This window comes from Drosophila elegans, unplaced genomic scaffold (assembly GCF_018152505.1).
Source record: "Drosophila elegans isolate 14027-0461.03 unplaced genomic scaffold, ASM1815250v1 contig_208, whole genome shotgun sequence".
Lineage (NCBI taxonomy): Eukaryota > Metazoa > Arthropoda > Insecta > Diptera > Drosophilidae > Drosophila > Drosophila elegans.
This window is the reverse complement of record NW_024545578.1, coordinates 21,343,586-21,365,770: the sequence shown is the minus strand read 5'-3', so window position 1 is coordinate 21,365,770 and position 22,185 is coordinate 21,343,586. Positions and strand designations below refer to the sequence as shown.

The 22,185-nt window shown below is 42.9% G+C and overlaps 5 protein-coding genes across 5 annotated transcripts; 4 read left to right on the top strand and 1 right to left on the bottom strand.

Moving 5' to 3' along the window:
• The first annotated feature begins 131 nt into the window (after positions 1–131).
• On the top strand, positions 132–2,202 carry LOC108142196 (lipoyl synthase, mitochondrial). The gene is made up of 5 exons (XM_017265881.2): positions 132–291; positions 357–689; positions 1,183–1,339; positions 1,399–1,456; positions 1,521–2,202. The coding sequence occupies exons 1-5, from the start codon at positions 241–243 to the stop codon at positions 2,050–2,052; spliced, it is 1,131 nt and encodes a 376-aa protein (XP_017121370.1). The 5' UTR covers positions 132–240; the 3' UTR covers positions 2,053–2,202.
• A 235-nt stretch (positions 2,203–2,437) lies between these two features.
• LOC108142854 (transmembrane protein 104 homolog) lies at positions 2,438–5,160 on the top strand. The gene is made up of 4 exons (XM_017266924.2): positions 2,438–2,613; positions 2,920–3,413; positions 3,710–3,930; positions 3,990–5,160. Exons 1-4 carry the CDS (start codon positions 2,563–2,565, stop codon positions 4,751–4,753), a joined length of 1,530 nt encoding a protein of 509 aa, XP_017122413.1. The 5' UTR covers positions 2,438–2,562; the 3' UTR covers positions 4,754–5,160.
• Positions 5,161–5,391: 231 nt separating this feature from the next.
• On the top strand, positions 5,392–6,763 carry LOC108142867 (uncharacterized protein C7orf26 homolog). Its single transcript, XM_017266941.2, has 2 exons — positions 5,392–5,606; positions 5,660–6,763. Exons 1-2 carry the CDS (start codon positions 5,507–5,509, stop codon positions 6,679–6,681), a joined length of 1,122 nt encoding a protein of 373 aa, XP_017122430.1. The 5' UTR covers positions 5,392–5,506; the 3' UTR covers positions 6,682–6,763.
• A 565-nt stretch (positions 6,764–7,328) lies between these two features.
• Positions 7,329–9,495, top strand: LOC108142654 (dipeptidase 2). The gene is made up of 3 exons (XM_017266655.2): positions 7,329–8,332; positions 8,726–8,901; positions 8,971–9,495. The coding sequence occupies exons 1-3, from the start codon at positions 7,499–7,501 to the stop codon at positions 9,314–9,316; spliced, it is 1,356 nt and encodes a 451-aa protein (XP_017122144.1). The 5' UTR covers positions 7,329–7,498; the 3' UTR covers positions 9,317–9,495.
• LOC108142653 (mucin-2) lies at positions 9,496–20,842 on the bottom strand. The gene is made up of 4 exons (XM_017266654.2): positions 20,759–20,842; positions 16,963–17,030; positions 16,656–16,894; positions 9,496–16,588 (listed from the first exon to the last, which is right to left on the bottom strand). Exons 2-4 carry the CDS (start codon positions 17,002–17,004, stop codon positions 9,607–9,609), a joined length of 7,263 nt encoding a protein of 2,420 aa, XP_017122143.1. The 5' UTR covers positions 17,005–17,030; positions 20,759–20,842; the 3' UTR covers positions 9,496–9,606.
• Between the last annotated feature and the right edge of the window lie 1,343 nt (positions 20,843–22,185).

The window sequence follows — 22,185 nt, the reverse complement described above, 5'->3', positions numbered from 1 at the left end:
TTAAAAGATCTGTATGTAAGAACGGCTTTTCAAATCCCTTTCAGACCTACCCATGATAACGGGAATATTGTCTATCGATTAATTGCAATCAAAATAATACTATAAAAAATACTGCAAAAATACAAACAGCTGTTTTCCGCAAGGTGAAACACGGCCGCACCATTCATTTCATAAGATTCGACAAACAAAATAAAATCGTTAATCAATAATTGATTTGTTTCATTAAATTGGTTATTCACCATGTTGAGAGCTTTAAAATCACACGTGGAAGCACCCATAGTAATTGCCACTGTAAGTAAAAGTATTATTATTACTTTGCAGTTGAAAAATGAATGTATTTTTATTGAATAATACAGCGTGCGGCATCAACAAATGCGGAAAAGCTTGAAGAGATTCGTGATCGCCTGGCCAAGGGACCCAATTTCCAGGACTTTGTCCAGAATCCAGAGTACTCAAAAAACGAATGGGAGAACTATGAGGGAAAGCTGCGACGCGAAAAGGGCGAGGAGCAGCGCCTGCGACTGCCGCCTTGGCTGAAGACCACTATCCCTGTGGGCAAAAACTACGCCAAGATCAAGGCCCAGATGCGGGACCTCAAGCTGTCCACCGTCTGCGAGGAGGCACGGTGTCCCAACATCGGCGAGTGCTGGGGCGGCGGCGAGCATGGCACCCAAACAGCCACGATTATGGTGAGGCAACAGAACCAGACCCCCGGTGACCTCTGCTGATAAGCGAATATGCTCACTATCTGGTCTGGGGTGTCACAGAATTTTCCACAGTTTTAGGCGTTTGGAAATTTGTAAATTTGCAATTAGTATGCTTTCAATATTCTCTCCTCCAAAGCAAGAGTAAGAGTTTAAAGGGCTTCAAACTTCGGAAATTGTTAACTGTTTTTAAGGCATTTCTTTAAAACACTAGGACAAACTAGTTTTAACGACCGTTTATTGTTCCTTGAAAGAACTTTCAAAAAAATGTATTTAAAATTTCTATTAGAAAGGTCAAAACCTAAAAATATTTTTACAATTTTAATAACTAATTACTATTTTTCAACACGAGCATTCTGATGAACTTTTTCTGTAAAATTATTTGTTTTGAACCCCTCATTTAACTTAATTTTTACTTGTCAATAGCAGAACATTTTCCCAAAAATTAATTTTAATTTTTTTTACATATATTTTCCAGCTAATGGGAGATATCTGCACCCGAGGCTGTCGATTCTGTTCGGTGAAGACGGCACGTAAACCACCGCCGTTGGATGTGAATGAGCCTGTGAACACCGCCACAGCAATTGCCTCCTGGGGATTGGATTACATTGTGTTGACCTCAGTAGATCGGGATGGTTAGTTTTGGAATGGATTTTGGCTGACCAGTTCTTAATTTATTTTATTTTCATTATAGATTTGCCGGACGGCGGCTCTAAGCACATAGCTGAAACTGTTCGGGAAATAAAAGCGCGGTAAACATATTTATGCAGACAAAGCTTTGCCAATTCTCTTTACTTATCAAATACTTTATTTCAGTAACTCCAACATATTCGTGGAGTGTCTGGTGCCGGACTTTCGTGGCAATCTGGAGTGCGTGGAGACGATTGCTAACTGCGGCCTAGACGTGTATGCGCACAACATTGAGACGGTGGAGAAACTTACACCCTATGTCCGAGACAGACGAGCCCACTATCGTCAAACCCTGCAGGTGCTTACCGAAGCGAAGAAATTCAATCCCAATCTCATCACAAAGAGTTCAATTATGCTGGGCCTCGGTGAAACCGACGAGGAGATTGAGAACACTATGAAGGATCTGCGGGAGGCCGGAGTCGATTGTGTTACCTTGGGGCAGTATATGCAGCCCACAAACAAGCACCTCAAGGTCATCGAATACGTTACGCCCGAGAAGTTCAAGCACTGGGAGGAACGTGGCAACCAAATGGGATTCCTGTACACGGCCAGTGGTCCCCTCGTTCGCAGCTCCTACAAAGCCGGAGAGTTCTTCATCACGAGTATCTTGGAAAACCGTAAAAAAAGGCAAAACACCAATGCCAATCCCAAGGAGTAGGACGATTTCAAAGCCTTTCTGATAACAAAATTTGTAGATGCCTGCAAAAACATTTAGATAATTTTAGCTAAGCCTTTTGTTAACATACCTTTCGCTTGTTGTGCAATGTAAATATATACTATAATAAATATATTTTTATTTTGAAATAAATTCGAATTGTTGATAGTGTATAACTGTTAATTTTTTGTAGTCAAATATTTTAAAACTTAAGTTTTAGCACAAACAAGAAAAGCATTTTTTTTTCGAAAAATTTAGTTTTCTTTGAAATTAAAAAGAAAAACATTTCTATTTTGAACTGCGCGCCCTTTTTTCAGTATTAAATGAATACTTTCCGTTACATTTGGCGTTATGTTATTTGATTTGGCATTGGTTTCCTCACACAACTTGGCCACACTTAATGCGATGCACTATCTGCTGGTCTATTATTGTTTTTTTATTTGTTGAGCATTGGATTGGATTGGGATTGGATTGGATAGAAGATAGCTAAGAAGACAAAGAACCAGCATAAAGATGCCTCGTCTTGTCAATGGACGCGAGGCCGCACCCTCGTACTCTAATGTGGTAAGATTCACTGAAATAAATAAAACTCGGGACTCCTTTCACCAAAACAAAGAGCATAATGCATACCTATGTTACTTGTTTGTTTTTATGTCTGCGCAATGAATGCCTAGTTTTATAGAGTTTAGAAAGATATGTACATACATATGTTTTTGATAATAACGCTCCAGAACTAGCATCAGATAACATAAAAAAGGAAAAATTAAATTACGCCTACTTGCTCACTTTTTGCTGCGTGTGCACATAATATGAGATTCCAAAAACGGAACACCTGTCGCTCTGAGTAATTGTTTCCTTTTTTACTCTCAGGTCGGCTTTATATTCATTTTCAACCTTATTGTGGGAACTGGAGCCCTGACTCTGCCCGGAGTTTTTTCCAGGGCAGGATGGATGCTCAGTCTCATCGTTATTGTTCTACTGGCCATCATAAGTTACATGACCGTAACCTTTATCATCGAGGCCATGGCCTGTGCGAATGCCATCAGGAATTGGCAAACTCTACAGGCCCTGCGACAGAGTCGAAGTTCCGCTGAGAACAGTGAGAACGATGATAACGCCGATGAGGTTTCCCTCACATCGGCAGCCGACCAAGTTGGGGACTTCGAGCGGGTTCCGTTGACCATCCAGAACCGGGAGTTCCACTACTACCAGCTCTCCCACAAATTCGAACTGGGAGAAATGGCGACACTCTTCTTCAACGAATTCGGTCGCGTTATGTTCTATCTCTGCCTGATAGTTTATCTTTACGGAGATCTGAGCATATATTCCGCCGCCGTGGCAAGAAGTCTGCGTGACGTTGTATGGTTAGAAATGGAAATCAAACTTCCTTCCAGAAAAATTTTCATCCTTAACTCTAAATATTATTTACTTTAAATCGATTCGATATCAGAACTAATTTTCTATGGTCAAGTAATCAAATTTTTAAAAATATTGATCATTCAATTTAATTTGTATTATTTCAAAACAGAATTTCCAGAGTTATTTTTCTTTGGTAAATTTGTATTATGACTTACAATACAATTTTTATAGTTATGAAAGTACCTTAAAGACTTTATGAAGAGGTTTATATTATTAATTTACAAATATTGACTGATTTTAGTGATCAAACAAATGGGACGGACACCAATAACTTGATGTATTGGCCAGGAGACTTTAAGAATAATACATCTCGGGCCTGCTGGAAGGAACACACCATATCTCGACTAAGCATGTACAGGGTATTTTTAATTGGATTTACACTGATCTTCGGTCCATTCGTTTGCTTTAATATACAAAAAACTAAATACTTGCAAATGCTCACTGCAGCCTTCCGATGGATGGGTAAGTTATGAGATATTGAAATGAGATTTTGAAATATCACCAAACATTCTGAATTTCAGCTTTTACCCTTATGATATGCATATCGCTAAAACTGTTGATCACCAGAGGAGCCAAAGGACATCCGGAGACCTTCAACGTGTATGGTATTCCGCCGCTTTTCGGGGCATGTGTCTACTCGTTTATGTGTCATCATTCGTTGCCCAGTCTGTTGGCACCCATTAGACAAAAGTCTATGGTTTCGAAAATTCTCTCTTTCGACTATATCATCATCTGTGCTTTTTACATTTTACTAGCCATGACAGGTATTTTCGCCTTTGAACGAATCGAAGACCTTTACACATTGGATTTTCTGCCCTACGACGTGGAATACATAGATTTTTGGTCTGGTCTATTAATTTGCATTGATTACTTCCTGGCCCTTTTCCCTGTTTTTACGTTGTCCACCAGTTTTCCCATTGTGGCCATTACCCTGAAGAACAATCTACAAACACTCTTTCTCGACATGTCACAATTCGAATCCTATGGCCTTTTTGTGCGTATGTGGTTCCCACTTCTCGCCATAATTCCGCCGTTTTGTATCACTTATTTTACGGAGAGTTTGTCGAGCTTAGTGGCATTTACTGGCACCTATGCCGGTACTGGCATTCAATACATAATTCCAGTCTTTCTGGTCTACTTTTCGAGACGCACTTGCTCAGAGCTTCTGGGAAGCGGTGTGATCAACCGTTTTCAAAGTCCTTTCAAGTCCAGTGCCTGGCTGGTTTTTGTTTTTATCTGGTCCATTTTATGCGTCTGTTTGGTATCCATTAATTTGTTTAGTTAAACCTTACTAACTATCTGCAAAAATATAGATTATTTTATGGCAACAAGTTTATTACCGGTTAATAAAGTTCCCTGTCAATTAGTTATTACGTAAAGTTTAACAGCGAAACAAACTAATTTCGTAGATGTATATATTTAAGCATGATATTAAATAAATTAAGCGATTTCTAGCAATGTAAGTAAGTATTGAAATCGGCTGTGAAACTCAAATTTTCAAAAAAATAAAAGATTGTAGCGTCAGAATTTTGTAAATCTGCAATCTTGTTTTGACTTAAAAAAAATATATTGTTATTTTTGTTTAATCAGTAGTTTTTCCAATCTTAATGTTTTTATGAAATATTTTAATCAATATTTTTGATCAGAAATATAATGTATTAGTTTTAAAGACTGCTCAATTGAAATGAAAATCCATGATATATATTAAACCTAATAAAACCTTTTTAAAATTTTATAATTTACTTTTAATTCTTTAATACAGCGTTTTCTATAAGAACTTCAGTTTTTTTAAGACTTTGAATGTGAACGTTTTTAAAATACCGTTAGTTGTTGTTCCCGACGGATAAAAGTGGATAATCTATAACAGTGTGACCGTTGTTCTATTTTCAAAAAAATCAATTCAACAGCTAGTTGTCGAAATGTCAATCGGAATCTTTCCCACCTCTAAAATTGGACGACTTGTTTTTATTTTGATTTGCGACTTTTATATTTCTTAAAGTCCTCGCAATATTGTTAAAATAAGATCAAACACTTGAATATGTCTTTGTCTGTGGACAGTAATAAGTCCTTGCTGAGAAAGGGAGACATGAAACTGGATAACTATCCCACATGTGCAGTGGAGGCACTTACTCGATTGGGTATAAAGTTACTCTTACCAATTTTGGCACCTTTCTTAACTAAATATTTGCAGAAACATTGATCGCCAGTCGGAACAAACAGAATATGGTGATGCAAATCATATCAGAGTACATATTTCTGGAGAGAACCGGCAAGGATGGCGATGTGCGAAAGTCGCAGTCACTGCCCATCAGCCAGATGAATCTGTTCCAGGAGTTTCAGCTTATTATAGCACTGATCGAGTACTTCTCGCGACCGGGAAGGGATGCCACCCGCAATGCCATCTTCCTCTCGCTATTCGGCAGCCACTTGACCCCGCAACGGTCCAAGTTACTATCCCGGCTGATCAGCACTGCGGTTTCCGGATCCGTGGCACCGTTGCTCTCCTCCGCCGGTACGTGGATGCAACAGGTGGGCTGCAAGACGCCACTCAGCCTGGAGGTGGCCCAGAATATAGTCAGTGACTTCATCTCGTACTCCCGCAAAACGCCGGAGCAACTGAAGCAGCTGCCGATGGTGGGTCCGCACTTTGCCGCCAACTTCATGGTGGCCGTGGCGGACTTGTATCTCAATGAGCAGCGTTCGCAAACCCTGAATCCCCCGCCAGATGCCCTACTCGATACAATTACCGAGTGGATGACGGAGAATCCCACGTTGTGTCAGGCCTCGCAGCAGCCTTTGGTCCTGCCTGCCGGAGCCATAGCCATGCCGTTTGCCACTCCCTTAGCTGGTCTACTGCGTTGGGTGGTCCTGGCTCCATTGGTCTCCAACCGCTCAGCCTACAGCAATCTGCATCTTTCCCTCCTGCGTGCCCTGCAGCAACTTGTCAGCAGTGGAGAATCCACAGCGCTGCCCAGCCAGGAGCTTATGCAGATCGTGAAATCCCTGCAGAACTATTGCGCAAGGCTGGGGGAGTCCAAGACGGATCCTGAGGCGGATGCTGCCTACCAGAAGTGCATGGAGCGATTTGCCCAAGCCGTGCAAATCGCCCTGAGTTCGAACTGCATCAGCAATCAAATCCAGCTGCTGTGCCTCCTGGAATCTTTACCACCACACAAGCTTATGAAAATTGTTATTGAGGCCCATAAAAAATAGAATATCGAATTATTAAATACATTTGGAGAGAGTAAGTCGGCTTACATGTCAATTGCAATCATTTTCTGGTTGCTCAACATGAGATTTGGCTCAAAAAAATAATTTATGTTGGGTTGACTTATAAGTTGATTAAGAAATACCGCATTTTTGAAAAAGAAGATCCGAAATAGCATTATATTAAATCGGAAAAACATTTATATCTTCACTAGCTTGAAAAGATTGATTAAGTCAACCCTTTTTTTTAGTGTTATTAATTAAATTCATAAAATACAAACCGCTTATGGGTAATAGCAAAAATCTTTAAGGAAAATATCCCACAAGTTTGTAAAAATCGAATTATCGTGATTTTGTTTTCCTTTCTCTGTATATTTAGTTAAAACTATTAGTACAGAAATTCATCATATGTTTTTAAAGTTTGGTTGATTATAAATTATTTTTTTTTATAACGTGCTATAATACGCAATCTTTGATCTGAAAAAATTATAAGTGGGACTTTTGACGAGATAGATTAATGCTAATTAATTTTACAATTTTGTCTTAAAGAATTTTCTTTTTTAGTGCTTTATAAATTCTAAAAATTATGATATAAATAGTACTAAGACATATTTATTTTAAAACATTCTTATCCCGCGCGAGTTGGGAAGCTGCCTCACTGACATAATTTTTTATTTTAGCGCGCATGTCCTTGAGAGTAAATGAGCAGGTGACAGGACTTGCACAGGGATGTGGTAAAAATCAATACCATTCCAGTTTGAAGCTTGCCTCGCAGTGCAAGCTTGTTGAATAGAATCAAAACTAGCAGCTAAAAGACAATGCAATGAATCCCGTACCGAGCCGCGAGTTCCTGGAGGTTCATCCGCTGCACCAACATCAGCCGCATTGCAAACAGCAATGCTTTGTGTTCACGGAGATAGCGGACATCGAGCTGCCCGCGGAGATAACCAAATTTGGAGGTGGAACTGAGAAGATCCGGTGCTCCAACGGTGGCATTCCCACCTACAGTTCCAAGAAGGACTCCTGCAGCGAGTCCTCGGGCGAAAGACCGGAGCGATCTCGGGGGCGGAAGATTCTGCTGGGCGTGGGTGTGGTGCTACTGTGCATCGCCATGGCCGGGGGCATTCCACTGGCCCTCCAGCTGCGCTCCTCGTCGCTCCTCGAGGCTCGTCTGGCCTTCATCCGCCGTCTGCTGACCGAGTCGCCGCTGATCGAGGGCTCGTGGAAGCCACCGAGCACCATGAGCCTGAACAGCAGCAATCTGTTCGAGGTGCGACAGAACCACATCGGAGCTGTGCTCTGGCCCATTGCCGTGCCGTGTGGAGCCCAGTATCTGGATGCAGTGCAGCTCACTCTGGAGGGGATCGACAGGGCCAAGCGCATTACCGCCGCCACGAACTTGATGCACATTGTGGAGTCGGCAGACGAGATGGAGCAGACCCACCTGCAGGGTGAGGTGGCTGTCCTCATGGGGATCAGTGGTGGCCATGCCCTGGGCACCAGCACGGCCGTCTTGCGCTCCATCTACCTGCTGGGAGCTCGGTTCGTGTCCATCACGAGCCTGGAGTGCACCACTCCTTGGGCGGCGGCGGCCATCCGAAGACCCGATTATCTCGTCGAGGAGAACATGACGAATTCGTTCAACGAATTCGGTCAGGTGGGTACTTTTTAGATGGGAGTGGCACAGTCAAAATAAATATCTATCTAACTAGCTGCAAGAATGTATATTTCATATTAAAGTTAAATATAAACTCATATTATTATATAAAATGCATATTAAATTGAATAATTTAATACTACAATTTTAGAATACGTTTGAAAAATAAGTCAATTTAAAATGGGTCCTTTAAATTAATTAAATTAAAATTTAATATGGCTTCAAATAAAATTACTTTTTTTGTTATTCCAAAAGAAGTTAAAAAAAAAAAATAATAAAATATAAATATATATTTGTATTCTAAAAATAAGTAAAAACCAAACCATATACTATTTTTTCCTTACCAGTTTAGTACTCTTCCCATTACTATTTAATATCTTTAACCATTTTTAGACAATGGTCTTTGAGATGAATCGCCTGGGAATGCTGGTGGAGATATCGATGCTCAGCGAGGCTGCCATGTTGGCCGTCTTGAAAACGGCCAAGGCTCCCGTGCTGCTTACAAACGCCACACCGCTTTCCATGTGCAACAGTAGCAGCACAGCTTCCATTCCCGATCATGTTCTCAGGTGAGCAATTTTCAGGATACCTTCCATACATTTTTGGGATTGCATTGTAAATATTTAATTCACCCACAGCCTATTGCCGGAGAACGGTGGCGTTATATTACTCAACCTGGAGCGTTGTGGAGATCGGACACTGGGCGTTCGGGAGGCCATTACTGCCATAAACTATGTGCGTAAGGTGGCCGGTGTGGATCACATTGGACTAGGTGGAGCTCCGAAAAGCTATGCCCTCCTGCTGGCCGAACTGGCTCGGGACAGGGTGTGGGGTAATGCAGCCATTAAGAAGCTGGTCGGAGGCAATGTGATGAGGATTCTGCGCGAAATCGAGACTCTCAAGAACCGATTGCCCTTGTATGAGGAGTGGATTCCGCATGAGTCCATCGAAAGCAATTCCTATTGCCGCTATCCCGAGACTTAGATCAGCTCCCTCAATTGGCTCAATCGATTGTTCTAAAATAATTACCAAAATATTTAATTAAACTATTAAAGTACAATTGACTTGTTGTTGCATTTAGGAAGCACAAATATGTGTTAAATGCAAGTATTGATAATATTAAGCTAGCTAAAACCCATTAAAAAGTCTCTTAGGGAAGTACATACATTTGTACATAGGTTTATATTTAATGAATATCATTCTAGGTAAATACATATCGGTGTATGATGATATTATAATATTGTTATGCTTAACTGCTACTAGACCTTCAACGACTATTTAACACTGATGCCAGTTCGCACTCCGAGGGTCAGGGAAATCACTTCTTGCTCTGATGGTCGCTCGTTAAGCTCGCGCTTCATGATTCTCTTGGACAAGAGATCCTCATCCTCGTCGATCTTAAGCTCGCGCTTCACCCTAGATGGCTCGCCTTCGTCGTCGTCCAGCTCGAAGACGTTGTTGTCGGTAAATGCCAAGTGGTTGATTTCATTGAAGAACAAGGTCTTCGCATTCCGTATGGTTCGGTCGTAGCCCGGATCACTTAGGGGCGGCAGATAAGTGGCAGGGATGCGGCTGGTGCCCCTGTATCCGGAGTCAGGGCAACGTGGATCAATGGATCCCGGATAGCAATAGACAGGAGTGGTTCCGGCAATCGGCGTTCTTGTCGTTGTCGCCGGCAGGCACTCAGGATCCGATGATCCTGGATAGCACCTGGGTCTAGTGGGTGTAGTGGGCGGCTTCTGGGGGCAGCGACTGTCTGTGGAGCCTGGATAGCAGTTGGGCTTGGAAGTAGTCACAGGAGTTCGGGTCGTGGCAGGTTGACACTCAGGATTGTTGGAGCCAGGATAACATCTACTGGCTGTCGTGGGCGGAAGGTATGTAGCTGGCTGGCAGTAGGGATCGTTAGAGCCAGGATAGCATCGCGGCTTGGGTGTAGTTATAGGCGTCCTGGTGGTCGGTGGCGAGTATGTTGCTGGCTGGCAATCCGGATCGTTGGAACCCGGATAACACCTGGGCCGAGCCGTAGGAATCGTTGTGCGGGCCGTCGTCGGTGGAAGGTAAGTAGCCGGTTGACACTTTGGGTCCTTCGAGCCGGGGTAACATCTTGGTCTGGGTGTCGTCACTGGCTCCTGCGGACAGCGTCTATCAGTCGAGCCCGGGTAACAATTCGGCTTGGAAGTAGTTACAGGAGTCCTTGTAGTCGGAGGAGAGTAAGTAGCTGGTTGACACGCCGGATCATTAGAGCCAGGATAGCACCTTGGCCTCAAAGTTGTTATAGGTGCCCTTGTTGCTGGCTCGCAATCAGGATCTGAAGACCCCGGGTAACACCTTGGTGTGGAAACTGGAGTTCTTATGGTTGTAGGCTGAGTTGGTTGCGGGCACCTGGGATCAGTTGATCCTGGATAGCAATTTGGCTTAGGCGCACTCGTAGGCGGTCGATAAGTTGATGGGGGTAGGTAAGTAGCAGGCTGGCACTTTGGATCATCGGAACCCTCATAGCATCCGGGCTTCCTTGTGGTTGAAATCTTTGGGCATCTCGGATCTGGGGAGCCAGGGTAGCAATTCAGACATTCAGGATCTGATGAGCCGGGATAGCACCTCGGCTTCGAAGTGGTAGGTTGTTCCTGTGGACAACGACTATCCTTTGAGCCCGGATAGCAATTGGGCTTGGATGTTGTTACAGGTGCTCTGGTTGTCGGTGGTTGGCAGTAAGGATCGCTTGATCCCGGATAGCACCTTGGCTTGGTTGTGGGAATCGTTGTTCTTGCCGTTGATGGAGGAAGGTACGTTGCAGGCTGACACTCAGGATCTGTAGATCCAGGATAACATCTTGGTTTTTGAGTCGTTTCTGGCCTCTGCGGACAGCGACTATCAGTTGAACCAGGATAACAATTTGGCTTCGACGTAGTTATTGGTCTTCGAGTAGTCGGAGGTGAGTAAGTTGCAGGCTGACAGTCCGGGTCACTGGAACCCGGATAACATCTTGGCTTGGCCGTGGTAATTGTTGTTCTCAGCGTGGTTGGTGGAAGATAAGTGGCTGGCTGGCATTCGGGGTCCGTTGAGCCGGGGAAACATCTTGGTTTTGGAGTCGTCACTGGTTCCTGAGGACAGCGTCTATCTGTCGAGCCCGGATAACAGTTTGGCTTGGAAGTAGTAACAGGAGTCCTTGTAGTCGGAGGCGAGTAAGTAGCTGGCTGACACTCTGGATCCCTTGACCCAGGATAACACCTTGGCTTCAAGGTAGTGATTTGTGATCCTGAAGTTGGCGGAGAGTAAGTTGCTGGTTGACATTCCGGATCATTGGATCCTGGATAACACCTAGGCCTAGATGTAGTTATAAGCGTCCTAATGGTGGTGGGCTGAGTAGGTTGCGGGCAGCTCGGATCCGTTGATCCTGGATAGCACCTGGGTTTGGGAGCAATTGTGGTTGGGCGGCGTGTTGATGGGGGCAAATATGTGGCAGGTTGACATTTTGGATCATCTGAACCCTCATAGCATCCTGCTCTCCTTGTGGTCGGAATTTTAGGACACCTTGGATCTGGCGAACCAGGATAACAATTCAGGCATTCCGGATCTGAAGAGCCGGGATAGCACTTGGGCTGCGGAGTAGTTGGAGGTCTCTGCGGACAGCGACTGTCAGTGGAGCCCGGATAACAATTGGGCTTGGATGTGGTTATAGGCGTTCTAGTTGTTGGGGTTCGGTAAGTAGTTGGCTGACATTCAGGGTCACTAGACCCCGGGTAACACCTTGGTTTCGAAGTCGTAATCGGAGCTCGTGCAGTTGTAGGTGGTAGATAAGTTGCTGGTTTGCAATCAGGATCTAAAGAACCTGGATAACATCTGGGCTTTGATGTCGTTATAAGTGGTCTTGATGTCGGTGGGGAATATGTTTTTGGTTGGCAATATGGGTCGGTTGATCCCGGATAACACCTTGGCTTGGTTGTAGGAATGGTTGGTCTCGCAGTTGTAGGAGGAAGATACGTTGCAGGCTGACATTCAGGATCAGTAGATCCGGGTGAGCATCTTGGCTTCGAAGTCGTCGGCGGTTTCTGGGGGCAACGACTATCTGTTGAGCCGAGATAACAAATTGGCTTGGATGTAGTCAAAGGCGTTTTAGTTGTTGCAGGTGGTTGGCAATCGGGATCATCGGAACCTGGATAGCATCTGGGCCGAGTCGTAGGAACCGTTGTGCGTGCCGTTGTTGGAGGGAGGTAAGTGGCAGGTTGACATTCAGGATCCGTTGAGCCCGGATAACATCTTGGCTTTGGTGTCGGCACTGGTACTTGAGGGCAGCGTCTATCAGTCGAACCCGGATAACAATTTGGCTTAGGAGTGGTTACAGGCCTCCTGGTCGTAGTAGCTGGCTGACATTCCGGATCATTAGATCCAGGATAGCACCTTTGCCTTGACGTAGTTACAGGAGTCCTTGTTGTGGTTGGTCGAGTTGGTTGCGGACAGCTGGGATCCGTTGATCCTGGATAGCATCTGGGTCTAGGTGCAACCGTGGGAGGCTGTCGAGATGAAGGAGGTAAATATGTGGCAGGTTGACATTTTGGATCATCTGAACCCTCATAACATCCTGCCCTCCTTGTGGTTGGAACCTTGGGACATCTTGGATCTGGGGAACCAGGATAACAATTAAGACACTCCGGATCTGATGAGCCGGGATAGCACTTAGGTTGCGGAGTAGTTACTGGTTTCTGAGGACAACGACTATCAGTGGAACCAGGATAACAATTAGGTTTGGAAGTAGTCACAGGCGTTCTGGTTGTTGGTGGCTGGCAATAAGGATCACTGGAACCAGGATAACACCTCGGCTTTGTAGTAGGAATCGTTGTTCTTGCTGTTGATGGCGGAAGATTAGTTGCTGGTTGACAGAAAGGATCTGAAGATCCCGGATAACATCTGGGCTTTGGAGTCGTTGGCGGTTTCTGTGGGCAACGGCTATCTGTTGAGCCCGGATAACAGTTGGGCTTCGATGTAGTGGAAGGTCTTCGTGTTGTCGGAGGCAAGTAAGTAGCTGGTTGGCAATCAGGATCATTCGAGCCCGGATAACAACGTGGTTTGGGTGGCGGAATTGTTGTTCGCACCGTAGCTGGCTGGCATTCCGGGTCCGTTGAGCCGGGATAGCACCTGGGCTTTGGTGTCGTTACAGGTTCCTGAGGACAGCGTCTATCTGTCGAACCCGGATAACAGTTTGGCTTCGAAGTGGTCAAAGGCCTCCTGGTCGTCGGAGGCAAGTAAGTAGCTGGCTGACATTCCGGATCATTAGATCCCGGATAACACCTTGGCCTAACTGTTGTAATTGTGGCTCTTGCAGTTGTTGGTGGAAGATATGTTGCTGGCTGACACTCAGGATCTGAAGAACCAGGGAAGCATCTTGGCTTGGGCGTAGTAATTGGTTGCCTTGTTGGAGGTTGACATTCAGGTTCCCTTGAGCCCGGATAACATCTTGGCTTAAAAGTAGTTACTGGCCTCCTGGTCGTCGTAGGCGAGTAAGTGGCTGGTTGACACTCTAAATTATTCGATCCTGGATAACACTTAGGCCCAGATGTAGTTATGGGTGTCCTTCTTGTAGTTGGTTGCGGACAACTGGGGTCAGTTGATCCCGGATAGCATCTGGGTTTGGGTGCAATAGTCGGGGGACGACGAGATGATGGAGGTAAATATGTGGCAGGCTGACATTTTGGATCATCTGAACCCTCATAGCATCCCGCCTTCTTCGTTGTAGGAACCTTGGGACATCTTGGATCTGGGGAACCAGGATAACAATTAAGACACTCCGGATCTGATGATCCGGGATAGCACTTAGGTTGTGGAGTAGTTACTGGTTTCTGAGGACAACGACTATCAGTGGAACCAGGATAACAATTAGGTTTGGAAGTAGTCACAGGCGTTCTTGTTGTTGGTGGCTGGCAATAAGGATCACTAGAACCAGGATAACACCTCGGCTTTGTAGTAGGAATCGTTGTTCTTGCTGTTAATGGCGGAAGGTACGTTGCTGGTTGACAGTCAGGATCTGGTGATCCCGGATAACATCTGGGCTTTGGAGTCGTTGGCGGTTTTTGTGGGCAACGACTATCTGTTGAGCCCGGATAACAGTTGGGCTTCGATGTAGTGGAAGGTCTTCGTGTTGTCGGAGGCAAGTAAGTAGCTGGTTGGCAATCAGGATCATTCGAGCCCGGATAACAACGTGGTTTGGGTGGCGGAATTGTTGTTCGCACCGTAGCTGGCTGGCATTCCGGGTCCGTTGAGCCGGGATAGCACCTGGGCTTTGGTGTCGTTACAGGTTCCTGAGGACAGCGTCTATCTGTCGAACCCGGATAACAGTTTGGCTTAGAAGTGGTTACAGGCCTTCTGGTCGTCGGAGGCAAGTAAGTAGCTGGCTGACATTCCGGATCATTAGATCCCGGATAACATCTAGGCCTAACTGTTGTAAATGTTGTTGGTGGAAGATATGTTGTTGGCTGACACTCGGGATCTGATGATCCAGGGAAGCATCTTGGCTTGGGCGTTGTAATTGGTTGCCTCGTCGGAGGCTGACATTCAGGGTCCCTGGACCCCGGATAGCACCTTTGCTTAGACGTAGTTATGGGTGTCCTTATTGTGGTTGGTCGAGTTGGTTGCGGACAGCTGGGATCCGTTGATCCTGGATAGCATCTGGGCTTAGGCGCAATCGTGGGAGGGCGGCGAGATGAAGGAGGTAAATATGTGGCAGGCTGACATTTTGGATCATCTGAACCCTCATAACATCCCGCCTTCCTTGTGGTTGGAACCTTCGGACATCTTGGGTCTGGGGAACCTGGATAACAATTAAGACACTCTGGAGCTGTTGATCCAGGATAGCACTTTGGCTGCGGTGTAGTAGGTGGTTTCTGAGTCACACGCGTTGCTGGCTTACACTCGGGATCAGTAGATCCCAGATAACACCTTGGAGTTGTTGGAGGTTTTTGTGGGCAACGACCATCAGTTGAGCCCGGATAACAATTTGGCCCTGATGTGGTTACTGGTGTTCTTGTTGTTTGGATTGGTGTTCTCCTGGTGGTTGGTGGAATAAAGGTAGCGGGTTGACATTCAGGATCGGTAGAGCCTGGATAACATCTTGCTTTCGGGGTAGTAATTGGTATTCTGGTTCTGGGCTGGCAGTCCGGATCGGTGGATCCCGGATAACAACGTGGTTTTGTCGTAGGAATCGGAGTTCTTCTCGTTGTCGGCGGAAGATAAGTTGCCGGCTGACATTCAGGATCATCGGAGCCTGGATAGCATCTTGGCTTCAGTGTGGTAGTGGTTGCCCTTGTTGCGGGCTGGCAATCAACATCAGTTGAGCCCGGATAACAACGTGGTTTGGTCGTAGTCCTCCTCGTTGTTGGTGGAAGGTATGTAGCTGGCTGACATTCCGGATCATTTGATCCCGGATAGCACCGCGGCCTAGGCGTGAAAGTTGAGGCTATTGGTATCCTGATCGTTGTCGGCGGCCGGGAAGTGGGCGTTTGGCAGCCAGGTTCTCTGGAGCCGGGATAGCAACGTGGCTTCGGTGAAATCAGATGATCCTGCAGACACTGCGGATCAGTTGATCCCTCGGGACATGGGCCTGTCCTCGCACTGCCGCAAGAGTAATCCCTTTTGCAAGCACCATTGCAGAGTTCAATGTCACACTTGAGATAAACCTGGGATCGGTCGGGGAACCTGAAGGCCTTTAGTGTATTAAAATAGGTTGTTGTTAGACTGGAGGGCGCTTCAAACTTTCGCCACTCCCCAAATATTTTCTCCTTTATCGAGCATCCTCTTTTGTCCGAGAGCTGTAATCTCTTCGTGGTTCTGGCCTCAAAGTCCATGTCATCGGAGGCATAGCATTGCAGTATATTTATGTCCCATGCCTGTTCCGAGTGCTTAACGTTAATGGTGAACGTTATGTCCGTTCCAAGGGTAAGTGTGCCCTGAATAGGTTTGATATTAGGCGGAGACCCAGTGCCGATTTCCATCCAGCACTCCACAGGACCACTTGGTGTATCCACAGAAATCACTTCCAGCATGTCCACCACAAATGGCTTGAAGTAGACAGTCTTCTCACGTTCATCGCCCCGACTGCACGATATCTTTCGTGCTATATCGAAGCTGTTTTGAATGTCCCTGTCATCCTGGATAATCAGGATGTTTTCGATCGAGGCGCATACGGAGCACGATGGTTTGCTGCCGCATCCATTGTATGGCACTGTGAATGTGAAACTGCGACCCGCTCGATCGCCCTTCACGTAGCTAATTAAAAATAGTCATTAAATTAATGAAAAGAAAATATATAGATATAAAAAAGATATACACATACTTGCATTTGGGGTCGTTGTAATACCCCTGACTGTAGATGACTCCCTCGAAGTCCTCGGCGAACTCCACCTCGACCATCATACCATCACCTTGGTCGCATTTCACATCGATCTTCTCGATGTGCTTAGCCGACAGAGAAGTGTCGCGAGCTAATCTGGTCGAAGAGTCGTCAAACTCAAGTTCGCTTAATACGTCATTGAGCGCCTCATCATCGCTCAGATCAGTGCCCGAAGTAGTGACCTTGAGCGTTATTCGAAATAATAACCATAAATTTATGATTTCTAGACGGTTATCAGCGGTGTACGTACCAAGAGCAAGGCCCACACGAAAATGTGGCCGATGTTGACCATCTTTAGTCTAAGTTTTAAGCTTTATTCTGCAATATAATAAATGAAAAGGTGTAAAATAAATATAAATATTTATGGTGTATACGATTCCAGGTACTGAACGATCGAAAAGTTAGGGTGCTTAATTTATTTCCTCTTTATTGATTACAAAACACTTAATGGTATCTTCGAACTTTGCTCAATGTTATTAAAATATTATTATTAAGAATATATGGACACTTACGTTTAATACAATATTAAATAAAATAAATTTGTTGAATATGCGAGGCTTACTTTATGTTCAATGTTGATCAGCTTAAATTATGTAATTTATTTTTTTAATTCATTGAAGTTTCTTTTATGGCAATTCAACATGACCATTTATTTAAAATTTATTTTACCATTCAGTTGACAGGATATTATTTCTGTTTACAATTATAAATTTAATTCGTTAATTTGGCCTTTTATTTATGGCCCATCTGGTACTTGTTGATTTGGGCAGAAATTTAATACCTCGAGCAACCTTCCTTTTGGGTGACTCACATTTGAGTGCGGCAAAAAAGGGCGACTTTGATACGATCTTAAAGACCATATATCAAATCATAAAAGTGACGAAAAATTAATTCGCCGATTATGAAGATATGTATTTGCATTCGCCGGGTTTGTCAACCGATCTCTAGCGCTGGGTGAGGTAAGATCTTCTTTATCGCTAATTACGGTTGAGTGCAACCTGTCGAGTATTTACACGAGCCGCCAACAGCCGGACCTCTTTTGCTCGCCGAATGGAGGGTGCTGTGCAGCGACACTAAAACGGGTTTGGTTTTTAAATAATACAACTAACCTTTAAAAGAAAAAAACAAAAAAAAAAGCTGGCGATTTCAAAATCCATAAATTGAACACTCACAACACTCACACACGACGCAACAAAGGGAGTAACTTAGAGAAACAAATATAGTGACTAGTGCCTATTTGCTTAGCCGCAGTTGATAAAGGCGCTTCGATTTTGGGGCCTTTTGTGTGGCATTGGCTTCTGCAATTTGATGGCGCTGTTGTTTTTGCCGAATGCCTGTCTTCGTCTTCTGTTGCTATTGCCATTGATGTTGATGTGGATGCTGATGTTAGCCCCGGATGATTAGGTGCTTTTTCATTGTGGCCTGGCCCCTTTTGTCTAGGTTATTCCAAGCATTAGGCTAACGAGACGTAAAAAGTACCATTTGATTACGGATGATTTGGCGTGAGAAGTCTGCTATTTGTTCTTACGTCACTCCTCAGATCGATTCAATTTTGGAATATAGTAACTACTTGTTCCACCTCATGAATAAATCTTTCATTAATTCCAGGAGCCCCTAAAGCGAAAAAAAAGTTTTATCTAATTGATTCCCCTCATTAGTGAACTAAATGTTTTCCGGTTCCTTTCCTTTGTACTAATCAGCGTGGATATAAATATATGTTCATGTTTTCACTAAAGGTTAAACTTTGTCTCGGTTGTCGACAACAAAAAAAAACACCTTAAATTTAGCAAGATACCCAGTTGATTATGATGAAATACCCGCCCATTCATACATCCGATTCATATTCAACACGATTAATATGGCATCTCTTTTGCTCCCAGCTTTTCGTTGGCTTAATCTTTGACGACCTAATTTTTTTTGGGTTTTTGGTTAGCCAGATATCTCAGTTTGCACGTTTTTTATATGACTGCATAATTATGCCCAATTTGATAAAAATTGGTTCACTATGTCAGAAAATTGCTCATTTGTTTTTTGCCTGCTTTTAAGTATACCATATTTTTATGTTCGCCAGTTATCAAGATATAGCTATTTGCCAACCTGCGATTAATAGTCAGGTCATTTATTAAATTGCCAGACAAACACATTAATGGCTTAGTTCGATTGAAAGACAAACTTTAGAATATAATATATATGCGAGTATTTATAGGTACACGATCATCTAGTAAATCAACGAATAATTATAATTGGGCAATTATAATTTTCAAAAGCCACCATTGAATGGCGATTTGGGTGTCGAAATTCGAAGATCGAAAGAATGAGTGTTCCGCCCGCGGATCCTGAGTGTCTGCCTAGTTCATAGGCACTCATATTTAATTGTATTGGCTAACCATTGAGCGTGAATGAAAACAACTTGGACATTGATGGCTTCACCCTGAACTTTTGACATTTCAGAGCCTCGCATAGGCGTATATCTTGGTATTAATCACGGCGAACAGGTGATTAGTCCGCGGGCTTCAATATGCATATATCTATATATGCTATTTGTATGTCCAAATGCGAGAGTGATATCTGTGACGATTGATTTAACCGACACTGCTCGTCTGCTTCTCATAATTTGGATTTAATTCATTGACAAATTGGTGAAATGCTGCTATCTTGCATTCTAGCTGTCTAATTTGGTCACATCTTGATTTATTTTATGGCCAATTTAGGATTGGCGCCAATTTGGTAAGCCGCTGCTGATCGCTCGTCTTAAAATAGTCATATTATCAACAAACTAATTTACATTTTTGTGCTGCATATAAGTGGGTATTTATTTCGATTTTGCATATATTATTAAGTGCAAAACAGATTTTAATGCCTAAATCTCACAAAGAGTTTGGTGAACTCAAAAATAGGCTATAAAAACTCCATAATTCTTAATATGCGCTTGTTGGGTGTGTCATTAAAAACCTGTGAATTATATTTCGGGGTACTTAACAAAATAAAATACAGTTAGCAATATTGACAAATAAACAACAAAATGCAAATGGCATTCAAACACCGGATCTGTGAAACTTGTTTCGCGTTTAAATGATTACAAAGAAATGCAAAAACGGGTAAACGGATTTACAAAAAGAATTCGATTTAAAAATCCCGAAACGCTTTAATCAATTGATCTTCACCGATGCTCATTTGTACAGGAATAAAAAATTTTGCGCAGTTAGAAACCGTGAGATCTTATAATCCGATTTTATTCGGGTTTAACCCGAAGCTGGGCAGTTTTAATTTTTTAGTTATATGATTCTTTCAGTCTCGTAACGATTTTTTTTTTTGATTTGGAGGATACGATTACATGCGTCACTGACATTCCACTTTCGACTTTTTTAATCGCCATATATGGTAACCGGCTAAATGCAAATACAAGGTCTTTTCTGCGTGGGTCGTAATGGAAAAAATAAATAATTATATAATAACCGGGGTTTTAATTTATCAAATTTATTATTATATTCAATTCTAATAAAAATGTTCAATACAAGCCATTTTTATGGTTAATAAAATGTAAAAATAGGCTTTATGTAGTATTTTAAATAGTATTATAGTATAATCAGTTCTTTAAACGAATTTAAATTTAATTTACATTTTTTTCACACTTATACATTTTTACTGAACTTGCTAAAATGTTTGTATTATGATAATCCTTATTCTTGTTTTTAAAAAGGATAATATGATATTTACTTTATTTGAATTTATTTTTTAAATTTTTAAATATTTGATTAATGTTTTTTGATTGATACCAGTTTGCTTTATTAATTGAAATGTTGGCAAGCGGCTCCTTCTACAATTTCAATGATTTCTGGCCAACTTCTTGAGTATTCACCGAATTCACTTCTGGACCGTTCACTTGCAGTACATTAAATCGAATCACATTTCTTGGCCTTAATTGGCGGCGCATCGTGGTAAGCACTTAAATTCACTCGAATATTTCTTAGTGGAACACATTGGCCAGTTGGCTAATTAATCGGTGGCCATCATATCATTCGGAATAGCACTGGACTTGGACTTACTGCACTGGTTGGTGGACTCGTGCTTGGGGAAAAATCGCTGGGATGCAGCTGGCGAAGTGGACGTTGCCGCACTAAGCGCCGAAGAGACTCGTCTTCGTTTATATACACACACGGCGTATGATTTAACAAAAATCGTCTCGGATATTGCCTCAAAAATCGAAAGACGCGGCAAGTAAAATAGCAGCAACAAAAACAAAACAAAAAAAAAAAAAACAACCAATGCTAGTAGCTTTATATATTGTTGTTTATTTTACGTCGCTCGTGGTTTTATACACGCACACTAAACTGGACTCGGGTAGTACGATTTATTGCCAAACTGGGCTTATTTATTCGCCGAACTAAACGGGTACTAAACAGCCGTAAACATAAGTATACAAAAGTATACAAAAGGAATTCAGATTAGGATATATATCTTCTAAGCGTTTAGAAAAAAGGCTAAATAGTACCAGCTCTTAAGTGAAGTTTTTATAAATGTGAAAGGTTAAGCGATAATTATCTTAATACATTTCAATTTGTTTGTCAGAACAAGTTATAGCATCACTGTACTCCTACAAATACATATAGAGTATCAATTCAAATGAATTTAATATATAAACAAAGAACAGTTGTGTCATTTGGGCCACAATTAAAAATTTATTGTAGCCAATAAATGTTTGAGCTTACATTAATTTTTAGAAACCTGTTCATATTTCGATTGATTTGGAATTGTGCATTTGGAATATGGCTAATATCTTGAAATCCTTTTTTATATATTTTTTTTAAACAGTTACAATTACAATTACAATTCACATTTTCTAATAATTAATAGCAATAAGTTAATAGAGTAAGTTATTGATAATTAAAAATTTTAATTTAACTTATGAATGCCATTGAACCCATGTTTGCACCAATTATATTCGATCTAAGGACCCATCTGCCTCAAGTACGAACACAAGGCCATCATAATTACTTAAATCTGTATTTAAGGGTATTGTGATCCGTATTTTCATGGCCATTATGGGCGTAGTCGTTGCACCATGCCACCATCATTAATATAAACTCTTTTTAATTGATTGCTCAGAGGTAGAGCATCCAGTAGCCCAACGCCTGGAGCCAACTATTTTTTCCATTCATGTGCAGTTCGTGGGCAGAGCGACGCGTGAGCAGCGTCCACACGCCGTCTTAGCCATCTCAGTCGTCTTAGCCATTTGTGCCGCCGTTTTAGCCATCTTGACCCAAGCGCGCGACTGGCACATTTCGTAGCCGAAGTCTAAAAACTCAAACCGAAAACTTAAAACCGAAAACTGAAAACTGAGCTGAAAAACTGCACCTTCGCCGGTGTGCTTTTAGGGCCAAAGAGTCAAAATCCGTCATTGTAACAACCTCTACTGCTGCTGATGGTTGACTTGGATCACAGGGGGAATGGTGGCCATATGGAGATAGAGATG

Coding starts and splice junctions, on each gene's coding strand:
- LOC108142196 (XM_017265881.2), top strand. CDS start 241: ATGTTGAGAGCTTTAAAATCACACGTGGAAGCACCCATAGTAATTGCC. Junction 690..1,182: donor CCCAAACAGCCACGATTATG/GTGAGGCAACAG, acceptor TATATTTTCCAG/CTAATGGGAGATATCTGCAC. Junction 1,340..1,398: donor GACCTCAGTAGATCGGGATG/GTTAGTTTTGGA, acceptor TTTTCATTATAG/ATTTGCCGGACGGCGGCTCT.
- LOC108142867 (XM_017266941.2), top strand. CDS start 5,507: ATGTCTTTGTCTGTGGACAGTAATAAGTCCTTGCTGAGAAAGGGAGAC. Junction 5,607..5,659: donor GGAGGCACTTACTCGATTGG/GTATAAAGTTAC, acceptor AAATATTTGCAG/AAACATTGATCGCCAGTCGG.
- LOC108142654 (XM_017266655.2), top strand. CDS start 7,499: ATGAATCCCGTACCGAGCCGCGAGTTCCTGGAGGTTCATCCGCTGCAC. Junction 8,333..8,725: donor CGTTCAACGAATTCGGTCAG/GTGGGTACTTTT, acceptor AACCATTTTTAG/ACAATGGTCTTTGAGATGAA. Junction 8,902..8,970: donor ATTCCCGATCATGTTCTCAG/GTGAGCAATTTT, acceptor ATTCACCCACAG/CCTATTGCCGGAGAACGGTG.
- LOC108142653 (XM_017266654.2), bottom strand. CDS start 17,004: ATGGTCAACATCGGCCACATTTTCGTGTGGGCCTTGCTCTTG. Junction 16,895..16,962: donor TCGTGTGGGCCTTGCTCTTG/GTACGTACACCG, acceptor ATAACGCTCAAG/GTCACTACTTCGGGCACTGA. Junction 16,589..16,655: donor TACAACGACCCCAAATGCAA/GTATGTGTATAT, acceptor ATTTTTAATTAG/CTACGTGAAGGGCGATCGAG.
- LOC108142854 (XM_017266924.2), top strand. CDS start 2,563: ATGCCTCGTCTTGTCAATGGACGCGAGGCCGCACCCTCGTACTCTAAT. Junction 2,614..2,919: donor CACCCTCGTACTCTAATGTG/GTAAGATTCACT, acceptor TTTTACTCTCAG/GTCGGCTTTATATTCATTTT. Junction 3,414..3,709: donor AGTCTGCGTGACGTTGTATG/GTTAGAAATGGA, acceptor GACTGATTTTAG/TGATCAAACAAATGGGACGG.